At 58.3% G+C, this 13896-nt stretch overlaps 1 protein-coding gene across 5 annotated transcripts in view; it reads left to right on the top strand.

Moving 5' to 3' along the window:
• HELZ2 (helicase with zinc finger 2) overlaps window positions 1–13896 on the top strand; it is a 29160-nt gene that overhangs the window by 617 nt on the left and 14647 nt on the right. The window contains exons 1-8 of one of the 5 annotated variants that reach the window (XM_071760169.1): window positions 512–892; window positions 7556–8684; window positions 8778–8961; window positions 9314–9421; window positions 9995–10518; window positions 10877–11509; window positions 12264–13047; window positions 13488–13563. In XM_071760169.1, coding sequence (XP_071616270.1) covers window positions 7690–8684; window positions 8778–8961; window positions 9314–9421; window positions 9995–10518; window positions 10877–11509; window positions 12264–13047; window positions 13488–13563 — 3304 coding nt within the window. In that variant the 5' untranslated portion in view covers window positions 512–892; window positions 7556–7689. Of the gene's footprint in view, window positions 1–511; window positions 893–1509; window positions 2018–2592; window positions 2817–3105; window positions 3224–7555; window positions 8685–8777; window positions 8962–9313; window positions 9422–9994; window positions 10519–10876; window positions 11510–12263; window positions 13048–13487; window positions 13564–13896 lie in introns of those variants that run through there. The other 4 variants (XM_071760171.1, XM_071760168.1, XM_071760167.1 and 1 more) reach the window with 4 other exon arrangements.

Below are 13896 nucleotides of genomic sequence, written 5' to 3'. Positions count from 1 at the left end.
AAGCAAGAGGAAATTTCCCAGGGTGTTCTGGTAATAGAGATTATCCTTTAGCGTGCGGATGATTTGCTCAGGGCTGGACGCAGCAAGGTTGTGGGGCTTGAGCAGCTCTGGCCTGTGGAGAGAGGTCCTGTGGTTGGTTTGTCCCCTGGTTCTTCAGCCCCGGTTTCAGCCAGGCTGGTAAAGCAGCAGCACCGAGAGCCGGGGCTCTGTGCTAGGGACCCTCTTTCCCCCCCCCAGCCACGCTGGGCTCATGGGCAGGAGAAGCTCCAGCATCTTCCCAGGAGACCCTCCCAGCTCCCAGCTTGTCCTCAGGGAGCGTGGCCAGGGCTGGGGGGCTGCAGCCGAGCCCCCCCTCCCCGAGCAGCAGCGAGGGATTCGCGGGGAAACCCCTCCGTGTGGCTGGGGAAACGGAATCCGAAACTCAAGGCTCGGTGTTTGTTTATCTAAAAATCAGCAGATCCTGGGTTTCGGTTTCCCCCCCCGTGACGTTTGTCGAGGCGGTGACTCAGCTTTGTCTCCTCCCTGCTCCGGCTGCGGCTGCCGGCACAGGCAGCGCCTTCCTCCTCCTCCTCCTCCTCCTCCTCCCTGCGCCAGGGATTATGGAGCAGCAGAGCTCGCCTTGCCCACAGGGTTTCTTCTCTGATTCTGTCACCTTTCTGTGCATGCCAAGCAGGGCCAGAAGCTTTGTGTGAGATAGTGAAAGGTGTTTGCTACTGGGGCTGGAGCTCTAGGGAAAATATTCCACCTATAAAACTGGAGTGAAGCCTCCAATTATCCCACCTGTAAAATCGGAATGAAACCTCCAAATACTCCACCTGTAAAACTGGAGTGAAGCCTCAGTGCCAAGCCTGGTGTCCTGGCACTGACTCTCCTGACTCTGGCCTCTTAGGAGGTGAGAAAGTTGTTCAAGGGTATTTTCTCCCTTGTTTTTTTTAGTTTGTTTTTTTTGTGTTTTTTTTCTTTTTTCCCCCCACCTGCCTGCTGCTGTTTGGGCTATTACCAAACCATTTGCTGTGGTTTGGAGGTGGTGCTGTGGAGAGGAGGATTTCTGCCCAGGGGCAACACAAACCAGGACAGGCCCTGTCACTGTCCCATGTCCTGTGCTCCCTCCGTGCCGGGGCTGAGGACCAGAGCCAGAGCCCTTCCCAGCTCTTTGGCCTCGCTCAGCTCCAGGGCTGCATCTTCCCAGGGAAAGGGGCCCCTGACCTGCCCTGACCCATACCCTGCTCACGGCAGCTGCAAGCAAAGAAAAGGCCGGGAGGCTCCTTCCTGGGCAGGAAAGCCAAGCCTGGGAGATCCCTGGGGTCAGATCCTGCTTGCTCCTTGCTGAGGAAACGCTGAGCAGAGCAGGGTGCAGGCAGTGACCCAGGCTTTGGGGCACGGACCAGGGGGGTTGGCTGCCCAGGGAATGTCCAGTTCCCACGGCCACCCACCACTCTGGTGGGGTCCAGCCAGCACCCACCCAGGCTGAGCAGCCCCTCACCCCTCCCTGGTGGGAAAACCCCTTTCCCTCGGGGCTCCCGGACAGGAGCTTCCTCCGAGGCACCCCGTGGGTGTGACCACACGAAGCTGGAGGGTAAAAAAACATCGTTTCACTTCCTCCTTCCTTCACTGATAACAAACGTGCCACAAACCGGTTCCTGCCCCTCATTCCCCCCCCCGGCGTGCCCCGTAGGATGCTCCCTGGGGGTTCCTCTTCCTGTTTCAAAGGCGAGTTTGAGTTTTTCTTCCCCTCGCTGGCTCTGCCTTTGTGTGGGGGCTCTTGAGCGGTGTCCCCAGGCACGATGTGCCGGTCGCAGTCCGTCGGTGGAGGGGTCGAACCACGTTGCTGTCAGCAAGGAAACTTTTCCTCTGGTGCCCGCGGTCTTTCCCAGTGGTTGGAGGCGTGGTAGTTTGAAGTTTTGCCTGGTTGTTTTCCAAGGGCTTGCTGCTGCCCGCTGGCATGAGGATAACTTTCTGAGGTGGGAAGGTTGGGGCCTGGCTCCTCACTGTGTCCAGCACAGCGTCTGCCCTGCACGTCGGTGCTCTGGAATCCTGGGGGCCTGGCTGGTGGGATGATGATGCTCTGCTGCAGCCCCCAGGCTGTTCTGTGGTCCTGAGGCTGGGGGGGGGGGTGTTAGAGGAACCCCCTGGGCTTTTTGCTTGAGTCCTTGTGTCAGGCTGCAGCGTGAGCCTGGGTTAACTGCCCTGGGTTAACTACCCTTAATTTCCCATGTTGGAGAAGGGTGCTGCTTTGTGCAGTGCTGGGGCCAATGCAGGTGTGGCTTGGTGAGCTGGGGGGGGGGCTGAGGAGCCCCCACATCCCGGGTGCTGAGCACCAGGAGATGGTGCTTGTGCAGTGGCATGTGCTTGCAAACCAGGGTGCAGGTTCTCACCCCCTCAGGGTGTGGGTGCTGCCACCCTGCAGGGAGCCCGAGGAGTCTCTACTGGCCTGGGAGCTGGAGGTGGATTTGGGTTGTTAGTTTGTTTTGGTTGTTTGGTTTTGGTTTGTTTTCGTTTGGGGTTGGTTTTTCGGTTTGGTGGTTTTTTTTGTTGTTGTTGGGGTTTTTTTTTGGTTAGTTTTGGGTTTTTTTTTGACTCGAGGTTGCAGGCAGGAAAGAAGAATGGAAAATGAAAGTGCTGATGAGCAGAATCGAAACGGGCGCTTTGTCTCTCCCAGAAGCCCTTTTTAAGCAGAGGCCGTCGGGCTCCGGGGCTGGAGGGGGGACGGGGACGTCCGGGCTGAGCATCGGTGCTGCCGCCGTCCCGCTTCATATTCTTTTGATTATTCCTCGGTACCGAGCGCTGGAGCGAGGGAAAACTTCGACCCTCGGCGGGTCAGCAGCGGCCGCCGGTCCCGGAGCATCCCCTTGGGCTGGGGGAGCCGGGCGGGAAACGCGTGCCGGGATGGGACGGGGACATAGGCCGGGTGGGGGACATAGGACTGGGATGGGAGATTGGTACCCCCGGTTGGGAGCTGCCCATCCGCACCCCCTGCGCTCCCCACCCGGTACCGGCTCCCCCCGCCCCGCTGCCGCCCGGTGCCGGCTTCTCCCGCCCCCGCCCCCCGCCCCGGTGCCGGCTCCCCCGGTGCCGGCGGGCGGGGAGGGCCGGGGCGGGGCCGCCGTGATGCAATTTCCGCGAAGTCCAACCCCGGTTTGAATGCGGGGGGAGCCCAGAAACGAGATCGGCGGTGGTGGCGAATCCCCCGGGTCGATCCCCCCCCTTCCCGGCCGCGGCAGCGGTGAGAGAGGCGGTGGGTGGGGGGGCTGCGCAGCACCCTGGGGTGCTTTGGGATGCTGTCGGGCTCAGGGTGCTCCCTGTAGCCCTGCGGTGTGCTTTGGGGTGCTGCAAGGCGTGGGGTGCTCCGCGGCGGTGCTGGGTGCTCATCCCTCCCCAGCTTGCAGCATCCGTGCCCCTGCTGAGGTCCCTTGGGAAAGGAGGAGGGGGGAAAGCAGGGTCAGGGAGCAGGTTTTGGGGTGCAAAGCCTGGGGCTGGAGTGCGGGGAGCTGCTGGATTGCTTGGGGTGCACGGTGCTGGCTCTGGTGAGCGATCCTGGCAGCTCTCCCCTTCCTGCTTCCCGGCTTTGGGGTCTTGGAGCTGCCCGGGAACTTTTTGTAGTTGGATAAAGCAAAGGCAGTGTCTGGGGGGTGCAGCTGTCGGGGAGGGGGCTGTGCACAATGAGGGGGGCTTGGTGCTTGCCCACCGACTCGGGCAGTGGTGTCAGGGCTGTCACCTGGCAGCAGCCGGGCTGTCAGGACTGTGCCAGCTCTGCTGGTGGGACCCGGAGTGAAAGTGGCTTATTGGAAAAGGCTGTGGAGAGGAGGGGGCCCGGAGCCCCCTGAGGCTGCTTTTGTCCTGCAAGGATGTGCCAGAGGGGCCCCAGCTTAGGTGTAGCCAGGAGGAAAACTGCAGGTGAGGGGTGGCACCAGGCAGCCCCCCCGGGACAGCTGCCACCGTGCAGCAGCTCTGCCACAGGTGCCAAACCCTCGTGGCAGCACAGTTTGTGGGGTGCTCAGGAATGCTGCCCTGCTCTCCTGTCACTGCTCCAACACCTCCTGTCACTGCCCTCCTGTCACTGCCCTCCTGTCACTGCTCCAAGGGGAAAAACTCCCCAGGTGCCAGGATCTGGTGCACTGAGACTCCTCCAGTGCCCAGGTCCAGTGCTTGGGCAGGACCCACACCCAGGGAGCAGTGCCATGGTCCCCAGAGACACACAAGGTGTGCCCCTGGCTGTCCCCATCCCCTCAGAGGGCTGTCCCAGTGTTCTGACCCATATTGCTTGCTCAGATCGAGGGGCACTTGGCTCTCTCCGGCGCAGCGTGTTGCCCAATCTCCTGTCAATAATTAATCGAGGCAAGACCTGACAGAAGGGCTGCCTTCCCCCGGGATGGCACAGGGGCTGTGGAGCAGCAGGACTCGGCTGCCACAGCCGGGATCCAGCTCCCCATTTCCAGGGAAATGTGATTATCCCTGGCGGCAGCGTGGCCCTGCCAGGCGCCTGCCGGGGGACGATGCTCAGACACAGCATGGCCGGCCCTGACCCCAAGCATCTTCCCAAGCAAGGAGGAAATGCCACGAGTGAGATGGTGGCATGGGCTGGTTTGGTTTGGTTTGGTTTGGTTTGGTTTGGTTTGGTTTGGTTGGTTTGGTTGCTTTGGTTTGGTTTGCAGCAAGACCAGAGCAGTGCTGGGCAGGGGGTGCCTGTGTCAGTGCCCAGGAAGGGTGGGTTCAGATCCTGGCCCCGATGGGCTGTGGGGTGGTGCAGAGCTGGGGGTACCATGACCCAGCCCTTCCCTCTGCCCTGGTGCCTTCTTTCACCCATCAGCAAGGTGCAAGTGGCTTTAAACTCCAAGTGGCTTTTCAGGACCAATGTAAAGAAGGTTGTTTTGCTTAAAATGTACAAAATTTCACTTGCAAATCAGTCTGTGGCTTGCGAGTCAATATTCCTCTCAATCAGCTCCCACCTTCCTCTGGGCACTTGGATTTTGCCCTGCTCCTATCAGTTTCATTATTGGTAGGACAGTTACAGTGTACCTCCCAAGCTTCCTTGTTCCCTGCATCGCTTTTCTACCCAGGCTTCGGTTGCTAAAGCTCCCGTGGCTTTCACCTTTTTTTTCCTCCTTTTCTTCATTGTAAAGAGAAAAAGTTTTTAATCTGGCTTCAGTGCTAGTGCTTTGCGGAGACTTCAAGAGGGTTTTTCACTTCCCCTTCCTCTTCCCTCCCACCTCCGGGCCCAGAGAATGCTCTGGCAGCTTGCTCAAAATCAAATGCTTTCTTAAAAAAATAAACAGCGAGGGAATTGACCCTTTAAAGGCAGAATATTCCCTCTTAGCCTTTTCAAACTGGGATGCCATGCCTGGGCATGAATACCAGTAACAGCCCAACTGCCCTGTGTGGTCTTTATGGGGAGTTCTTGGAGCCTTGAACTGAGCAGGTCGGCGGTGTTGCTGCTGCAGGACTGTGTCTCCTCACGGCCCTGTGGCTGTGGACATCCTGGGAGCTCAGCTCCTGCTTCACAGAGCCAAGTGCCAGGGATCAGATTTCATCCTCTCTCATGTGCATTACTGAGGTATTTTGGAGTTTTCGCCAGTGGCAGCGTTGCACAGATCCTGGACTTGAGTGCCTCTCCCAGGAGGGCTCATCCCATGGAGGGGAGTTCCAGCAGAAGGAAGGTGAAGCTGAAGGAGAGCAGAGAAAGAGCTTTTGAGCCCTGTGCAGCAGCTTGGCTGCAGAGAATGTTTTCTTCCCATGACCGTGACCTTGTTACCATCAGAGGATGGGGGTGCCCTGGCCCCTTCCCTGCTCCGGGATTGCTCTTCCTTATCACTTGTGCTGTGTTCACATCCAGCAGCTCTGCTGGGGCTTTGGGCCCAGGTACCCACAGGATCCAGGTGGTGCTGCCCAAGGTGGGCCCAGCAGGTGGGTTTGGACAATGTCTGGCTGAGAGGCTCAGCCAGAGCCAGGCTGCTTGTCTGGCTACAGCTCATGCTTTGGGTCAGGGTTGCCAGCCTGGTGAGGAGGGCTGCAAGCACCAGTTTGGAAATGAAGATGCAGAGGTGAGCTGAGGTGTTTGAGCTCAGGATGGAGCTGGTGGTGTGGCACAGTGACCCGAATTGTGGTGGGGGGTGGCCCTTGCACTGCCACGGGACCTTACCACCGAGTCTTGCAGCTTGCAGGAACAGCAAGGAGGAGTTGTGCCCAGCACTGGGCTCACCGCCAGACCTCGAGAGATAAACGGGGATGGTGTTTATCTACCGAGCGTGTGTCCGACCTGATGCGTGGCAGGGAAGTGGGAGTGGGAGATTCCTACCCCCTACGGCAGCGGGTGGGTGCTGCAGCACTGGGATGGGATGTGAGGAGCTCGCTCTGAGTGCACTGGGAGAGTGGGTGATGCTCCCCTGTAGTCCTGGCTCAGTGTTTGCTGCTGGCAGTCCCAGCCAGGGCAGCAGCTTCAGCACCAAGCACCCTGCTCATCCCAGCATGGGCAAAGGAGCCTCAATGGACAGAACAGAAAAGTATTCCTGCAGAAGCAGCACAAAGTTTGCCCCCTTGCTCCGTTGTCTGCCAGACTCAGCCATAAACACCCTCACTTCATGTGTGTTTTTGGTGAGCCTGTGGCCCAAGAACTCCTTCATGGCTGCAGGATGGAAGCCCGAGGCAGATGCTTGGCATGAGGCTGGTGGCTTTGCTTGGCACCAAACCCTGCCCAAGGTGCTGCCTTTACCCTAAGCCGGGGGATCCCAGCCACCAAACCCTGCAGCATCATCCCAGGGATGCTCCTGGCCTCTGGTTACCCAGGAAACTGCTGGCAAATGCCTGGCCGGTGGCCGGGGCAGGCAGGGAGCCATGAGTCACCTTCCCCATCTCCCAGCTCGGCTCTCCCAGCCGGATGTTTACCGAGCTGTCACTGGAGAAGATGCCAGCAGGTCCCTGTTCCAGCATGCCCCTCTGCTGGCCTTGGGTGCTGCATCCGAGGAACAAAGAGGGCGGGTGCTTGGTTAATTAATTCCAATTAATCTTGTGTGCTATGGGGGGAGATGGACTTGGGGGTTGGAGCTGGGCTTATCCTGCTCGATGTGGGGCTGCCTGACTGGACTGGGGGGGGAGCAGGAAAAAGAAGAGAAAGTTGTCAGGAATGAACTGAAGTTGGGGAGGCACGGGCAGCGGGAAGAGGGAATCGAATCATCCAGACACAGTCCAAGAGGAGGTTGGTGGTGGCTGTGAGGACCGTGCTGGACCCTCCAGGCTGGCCTGTGCTGCTGCTGGCAGCTCTCCTGGTAAATGCTGGTGGTTTGCAAGCTGCAGCACACTGGGACTGAGCTGAGCCCTGCCCAGAGCCCTTGCCATGCAGACTGATCTCTGTAGGACACAGTCTTGGGACTGGAGGGTCAGTGGGGCTGGAGGAGCAGATCCCAGGTATTTGGGTGTTAAGGGTGAGGGCTCTGGAGGGGTTTGGGTGGTGGTTGGTGTTCCCAACTGCTTACTGGTGCGTGGGGCCAGGCTGTGCTGGTGGCTCAGCCAGGAACCAGGTAATGTTTCCTGCCTAGTGACTTGTTCCTTGTTTCCTTGTCAGGCTTTGTGGACTCACACCAATGGCTGGCAGGTACGTAGCGAGCTAGGACACGGCCTCTCCATGGCACCTCCTTCCCCCGGCATCACCTCGTAGGAACTTCTTTCGCTTTCACCCCACTCAAGCCAGCGCCCAGCATGCCGACGGCCAACGGCCCGGCCGTGCCTCTGGACGGCCTCCAGCAGCAGCTGGAGCTGCGCCTGGTCTGCTCCAAGTGCAGCGTGAAGGAGACCGAGATCGTTTACCTGCTGCGGGAGGTGGAGCACAGGTGCATGTACGAGATCCTCCTGGCCCGTTACCGCCGGAGCGCCTCATGGAAGAAGGTGTTCCGGCGGCCGGGCTTCCCCCAGCCGGCCCGCTACGCCGTCTGCCGCTACTTTGTGGAGGGGTCGGGCTGCACCAAGCACAAGAACCAGTGCACCTTTGCCTGGAGCCGGGAGGAGGCCATGGTCTGGAATTTTGAGCGGGAGCAGAAGCTGGAGCGGTGGCAGCTGAAGGCGGCGGTGCTGCAGGCACAGCTGGAGGGTCACCCCGCCGCCCCCCGCCCCGTCATCAGCGCCGCCGACGAGATCATCAGTGAGTTCGGGGGCCACTTCCAGGAGATCTGCAAGCCTTGCTTCCTGGGCTGCCCCCAGCGCATCTCGGCCGGTGGGCAGGGGCGGCTCTGCGAGTCCCACCGGGCCTGGGACCCGCTCCTGGTGCACGTGGTGTCGGACAGCCGGAGGCGGCTGCAGTACACGGCCGTCCGACCCTGCCCCGAGTTCATCCCCACCCTCAACTACTGCCGCTTCGTCTCGCGGGGAAAGCCCTGCAGGCACGGCCCCCGGCGCTGCCGGTATGCGCACAGCGAGGTGGAGATGGCCGTCTGGCGGGCCGAGAGGGAGCATGGCCTGCAGCGCTCTGACCTGATGCCACCGGCCACCAGGCCCTGCAGCACCAACGGCAAGGCGCTGGCTCCGGCACCGGTGCGCTTCTACTGCCGGCTCTGCCTGGTGACCTTCAGCTCCCAGGAGAGCTTCGAGAGCCACTGCTCCTCCGTGGAGCACCTGCAGATGCTCTCGGCTGACACCTCCGTCCAGTGGGTCCATCGCGCCCCGCCGCTGGGGCTGACCAAATTCTCGCTGTGCAGCAGGTAAGGAGCCACCCCTAGAAGAGGGTCCCCAGGGACCCCCCCGACCAGCTCCACCAGGTCTGGGTGGCACCTGGGACGCCTCTCTCCTGACAGAGTGGAGGTGTGCGAAATGGGGAAGAGCTGCACCAAGGCTCATTCTGCCGAGGAGCTGCAGGAGTGGATCCAGAGGGTGAAGGTGGCCACCAGGATAAAGAAGCAAGCGCTGAAGGAAGGGCTTTTGCCCTACCAGGACCAGCTCATTGCCGAGTACCAGATGTGCTCCAACGAGGTGTTGATTGTGAGTGGTGGGCGGCAGGGTGGGAGAAACCTCGTGTATTAGGGCTTGGGAATGAAGCCCACCACCCCCCTGTTCTCACGGCCATGCAGGAAGGGATGTTGTTTGCCCCCTTCCTTCACTCCTTTTGCCTCCCTTGAAGTACTGTGTCCAGTTCTGCGGTCCGGAACACAAGAAGGACCAGGCTGCTGTGCCACGGGTGGGTCCTTGTGTTTCCTAAGGACTCTGAGTGGTGGTGGCTGAGGACAGAGCACGAGGATTTACCGAGGGTCCCCTCTCGGAGGCTGCAGCGTAAAGGCCAAAGGCCGCAGGATGCTGCCACCTTCAGTCCCGCTCCTCTCCTGCCTCCCCGCAGATGTCTGAGCACCTGGAGGGCGTCAGGGTCGTGTGTGAGCAGCCCCTGGAGGTGCAGTTGGAGGACAGGCGGGTGAAGTACTGCTGGAAGTTCAAGGTTTTCTCTCAGGTAAGCCCAGGCCTGCGCTGGAGGAGCCACACAGGCCTCGGCCTTTCGGGCGGTGGTTTTTGGGTGTGTGTTTGTTTGTTAAATTAACTGTTCCTGCAAGCTGGGGAGTGGGGGTGTCTGGATGGGGACGTGTAGGGAGCATTCGGGGGCAGCTCAGGCTCAGGGGGTGCAGCCACCATGTCTCCTGTCTCCTGTCTCTGGTGCAGTGGGGCTGGGGAGGACCCGGCATCCCACGTTTCAGCACAAATAACACGATTTGGGTCCTTTCCAGCCTGGGATTTTGTGGTTGCTGGGGGCAAGAGCCTGGGTCTGATTGTCCTCTCCAATGCTGGTGGCAGCAGACTGGCTCAGTTGCTTTACCACTGAAACCTGAGGGTCTTTAAGACCTTAAAATGATCGCTGTGGGGTGGCACAAGGCGTAAGCTCCTTTACAGTCTGCTGTAGGTCCAGTGCTGCATTTGGGTCCTGCGGCAGCTTTTGGTAGGAAACGCTGCCGAGGGGAACATCATCAGCCCCTGGGCTCTTCCCATGGGCTGCCCTAACCATTGTCTCTGTCTTCTCCTCCACTGGCAGATGCCTCTGCAGCACGTGGCACTACTGAAGAGGGAACCTGGAGTCAACTTCTACCTCTTGGGGAATGGGCTTTCCCGGGACCTCCAGTACCTTCGGGGGGAGTGCGTGGCCACTCTGCGTTCCTCCCCACCCACCTCCCTGGTGGAGGTCTGCATGGAGGGCTGTGCCCTGGGCGTCTTCGAGCAGTGGGTGGTGTTTGACTTTGGCAGACGCCCTGTCCTCAGGCAGAAGATCAAGGTGAAGGTGGGCAGGCGGGAGACCCCCCAGCACGTCCCCGGCAGCAGGGAGAGCAGCCGCCCCGTCAACTTCCTGAGGTGGGATAGAGGCAACCGGATCATCGTCCCCAGCCTGGTGAGGACCAGTGAAGACATGGATCTGCTGGCCAAGTACAAACCTCCTGCTCTGACACTGAACTACCAGCGTGAGGGTGCTGTGCCCGTCCCCATCACCCGTCTCAACTACCGTGAGAGGATGCACAGCTTCCTCTTCCGCGAGGAAGAAGCTGAACAGGCTCTGATTGCCAAGTAAGTGCCAGGCTTGGACCCAGAGGGGTTTCTCCTCGCTTGTAGGCCGTGGGCCCATTGCTGACCCTCAGGGCCATGCTGCTATTGATGTCTCCGTGTCCTCTGGGTTGGGTCCTGGAGTGCCTTCCCAGAAAAAATGGAAACCTGCTGAGAAAGCTGGTTGGCTGGGTAGTGACAGGAGGGGACAGGCTGGGTCTGGTCCTGTGGTCGTGGAACAGCTAGAATCACAGCTTCTGCCTCTGTGTGCTCAGGGGGGACCCTCACTGGGTGTAGGTGACAATCCCAGCTCCCCAGCAGGAGGGGATTGCTGTTGAGGGGCCAGTTCCCTGCTCTTCATTTGGGTGTTTCCTCCTTTCAGACTCAACCTGCGGGTCCTCATCTCACTGAGCCCCATGCTTGAAAGCCTCTCCATGGGGATGAAGTTTGCCCAGTCTGGTGAGCTCTTTGCTGAAGTGCCTACCCCTTATAACCTCTCGCCAGACACAGATGAGGGATATCTGCTGAGCAGGTCTGTGCCCACTGCTTTCCTGGCCCTCGACCCACCTGAAGACAATCGGGTTTACGAGGTTATTGTGGAGCATAAAGCTACCACGGAGAAGACCATCTGGTTACAGATACCAAAGAGATGCTGCTCAGAGCTGAACTTCAAGCCAAAAACCTCCCACAAGGTGGAGATCCAGTTCCAAATTGACCAGCTGCTGTTCCGGCAGTGGCACCAGGCTGTGGACCACCTCTTGGATGAAAAGCTGGTCCTCCCAGATGTTGCCAGTTGTTCTGTTCCCTACTCTCTTGGGTCACCACAGAAAGGCAATAGCAAGCAGAAACTGGCCATCTCCTTCATCACGGGCCAGGCAACCACCAGCCGGCAGGTCCCACCTCTCCTCATCTATGGACCTTTTGGAACAGGAAAGACATTCACCTTGGCCATGGCCACCATGGAGATCCTCAGGCAGCCCAACGCACGGGTGCTGATCTGCACTCACACAAACAGGTTAGCAGGGGGTGAGGAAAGCTCCTCTAGCACATCCTGCTAGGAAGAAGCCTGGCACGGGTGGAAGTCTTTGAGGAAGAGGCAGTGAATTCCTGCCTTGTTATAAAATGGGGATGGGGCTGGGGAGACTGTCAGTTCTTTCTAGCATTTGCCTTATACTGAAAGAAGTAGAAAGCCGTGGTCTGACCTTGCTGGGATAATATTGTGCTCTCCTTGCCCTTGAAGACTTTCATGCTCTGTGCACGTGCCAAATTTTTTACTTTTCCAGGGAGGGTCTGGGGGAAGAGGAAATGCGGATTTTCTCTGACTGCTGTTGGATTTGCCTCCAGAGAAACCAGGCCAAGATTGTTAAAATTAGAGCAGTTACTCTGGAAAGAGTGTCCACATCCACTCCTGCAGGCTGTTTTAATACATAATAGATGGGTGACTGCTAATCTTAGCCTGGTTCAGGCTCTCTGCTTGCACCAAACCTTCTGCAGCTCCTGTATGCCCCACCCAGGCTGGGGGTTGGCTGTGGGAGGAGAGGTCTGGGTTCACAGAATTTGTTGGGTGATGCTCTAGTCTTGAGTTACCAACTCCTCTTTTAAACCATCCCCTCAAAATAGAATTGGTGGCTGCATGAACACCTCCTCCTTGCTCGCCTGTGGGCGTCTCAGCGTTCGGGTGTTGTTGGTCGTGCATTGGGGTGGTGCTCACGGCGTTTGGAAACAGCCCTCACAATTCTTCTCTGGGTTCCTCTTTCGTTCCCCTCCAGTGCTGCTGACATCTACATCCGAGAGTATTTCCATAACTACGTGACCAGTGGGCACCCGTGGGCTGTTCCCTTGAGGATCATATCCACGGACCGTCCCGTCAGCCTGACAGACCCCATCACTCAGATGTACTGCTGCCTCTCTGCAGACCAGCGCTCCTTCCGGCACCCCACGCAGGCAGAGATCGACAGGCACCGTGTCATTATCACCACCTCCATGTTATCCAAGAACCTCAGGGTTGCTCCGGGCTACTTCACTCACATCATGATCGACGAGGCCGCTCAGATGCTGGAGTGTGAGGCTTTGGTTCCGCTCTCCTATGCCACGTTACAGACCCGGATTGTCCTCGCTGGGGACCACATGCAGATCACCCCCAAGCTGTTTTGTGTCGGGGATGGGCAGTCAGCTGATCACACCCTGTTAAACAGACTCTTTCAGTTTTACCAGAAAGAGAGGCACGAAGTGGCCACCAAGAGCAGGATCATCTTCAATGAGAATTATCGTTCCACTGCAGGCATAATCGAGTTTGTCTCCAAACACTTCTACATTGGCAATGGCAATGCTATCCAAGCCAGTGGGAACATTCCTCCCCACCCTGAAATTTACCCACTCGTGTTCTGCCACGTGTCTGGTGTGGCTGAAAGGGACATGTCCATGCTGTCCTGGCACAACGCCTCCGAGATCATGCAAGTGATTGAGAAAGTAAAGGAGATCTATCAGAGGTGGCCAGATGAGTGGGGTGTCCGAGATCTGAAGAGGATCTGTGTGGTCTCCCACGGGATGCAGGTATGTAGGAGGACCAGGCACTCCCCACCTCAAAAGGTCTCTGCGTGCTCTGCTCTCTAAATGCTCCCCAGTAAATGCTGGACTCTTATTTATGTGAAGTCTGCCTCTTGAGATAGTAAAAATAGGGAATTTGGGGTCTTCCATGCCACCGGTGCTTTTCTGAGGTGCCTCCATTTGTGCCATGGGTGGTTGGAGAAGAGATGCCTCATGGTGGGATGGTTTGGTTGTAGATTTCTTTGGGCATCCTCGAGGGAGGTTAACTGCTGGGCCATCTGGGAGCATGGGTTAAGCCAGCCCAGGATGTGTGGCTGCTGTAGAGCAGCTTTCTAGGGCAACCAGCAGCCAAGAAGAGTAAAGGATGTTGGTGTTGAGGAGGGGGACTTCCTGAGCTGAAACTGCACTCAGTTGGGCCTCTTTTTTTTTTTCTTTTTCCTTACCAGGTTTCTGCAACAAGACAAGAGCTGAGAAAGAAGCAGCTACAAGATGTGGTGGTAGAAAACTATGAGAACTTGCCAGGTTTGTGTCTCATGCACTGGTTAGTCATGCCTGGCTGCATCTTGAGGTTTTCTGTGTGCTGGGGAGAGCTTTTGCAGTCATGTTGGCAGCCAGGAGAGTATTGCAGCTGCAGCCTCTGGGTCATGAGCAGGGGGGAGAGATGCTGGGCTGTTGGCAGAACTCTTTTTGGCATCTTAATGTTGTCCTCCTGGCTAAAACGTAAACTACCCAGCTGGTTTCAGGGCAGAATGCCCCTCTGGGAGGGGACCTGGGGCTCTGCCACCACTGTAGCCACAGCAGCCCATAATGAGGAGGGAGAGAGTGCCTGGAAATCCTCTGGTTCATTTCCATCCC

Source organism: Heliangelus exortis, chromosome 16, assembly GCF_036169615.1.
Source record: "Heliangelus exortis chromosome 16, bHelExo1.hap1, whole genome shotgun sequence".
Taxonomy (NCBI): Eukaryota; Metazoa; Chordata; class Aves; order Apodiformes; family Trochilidae; genus Heliangelus; species Heliangelus exortis.
Note: the sequence above shows the minus strand (reverse complement) of the source record. Positions and strands in the feature narration are given on the sequence as shown.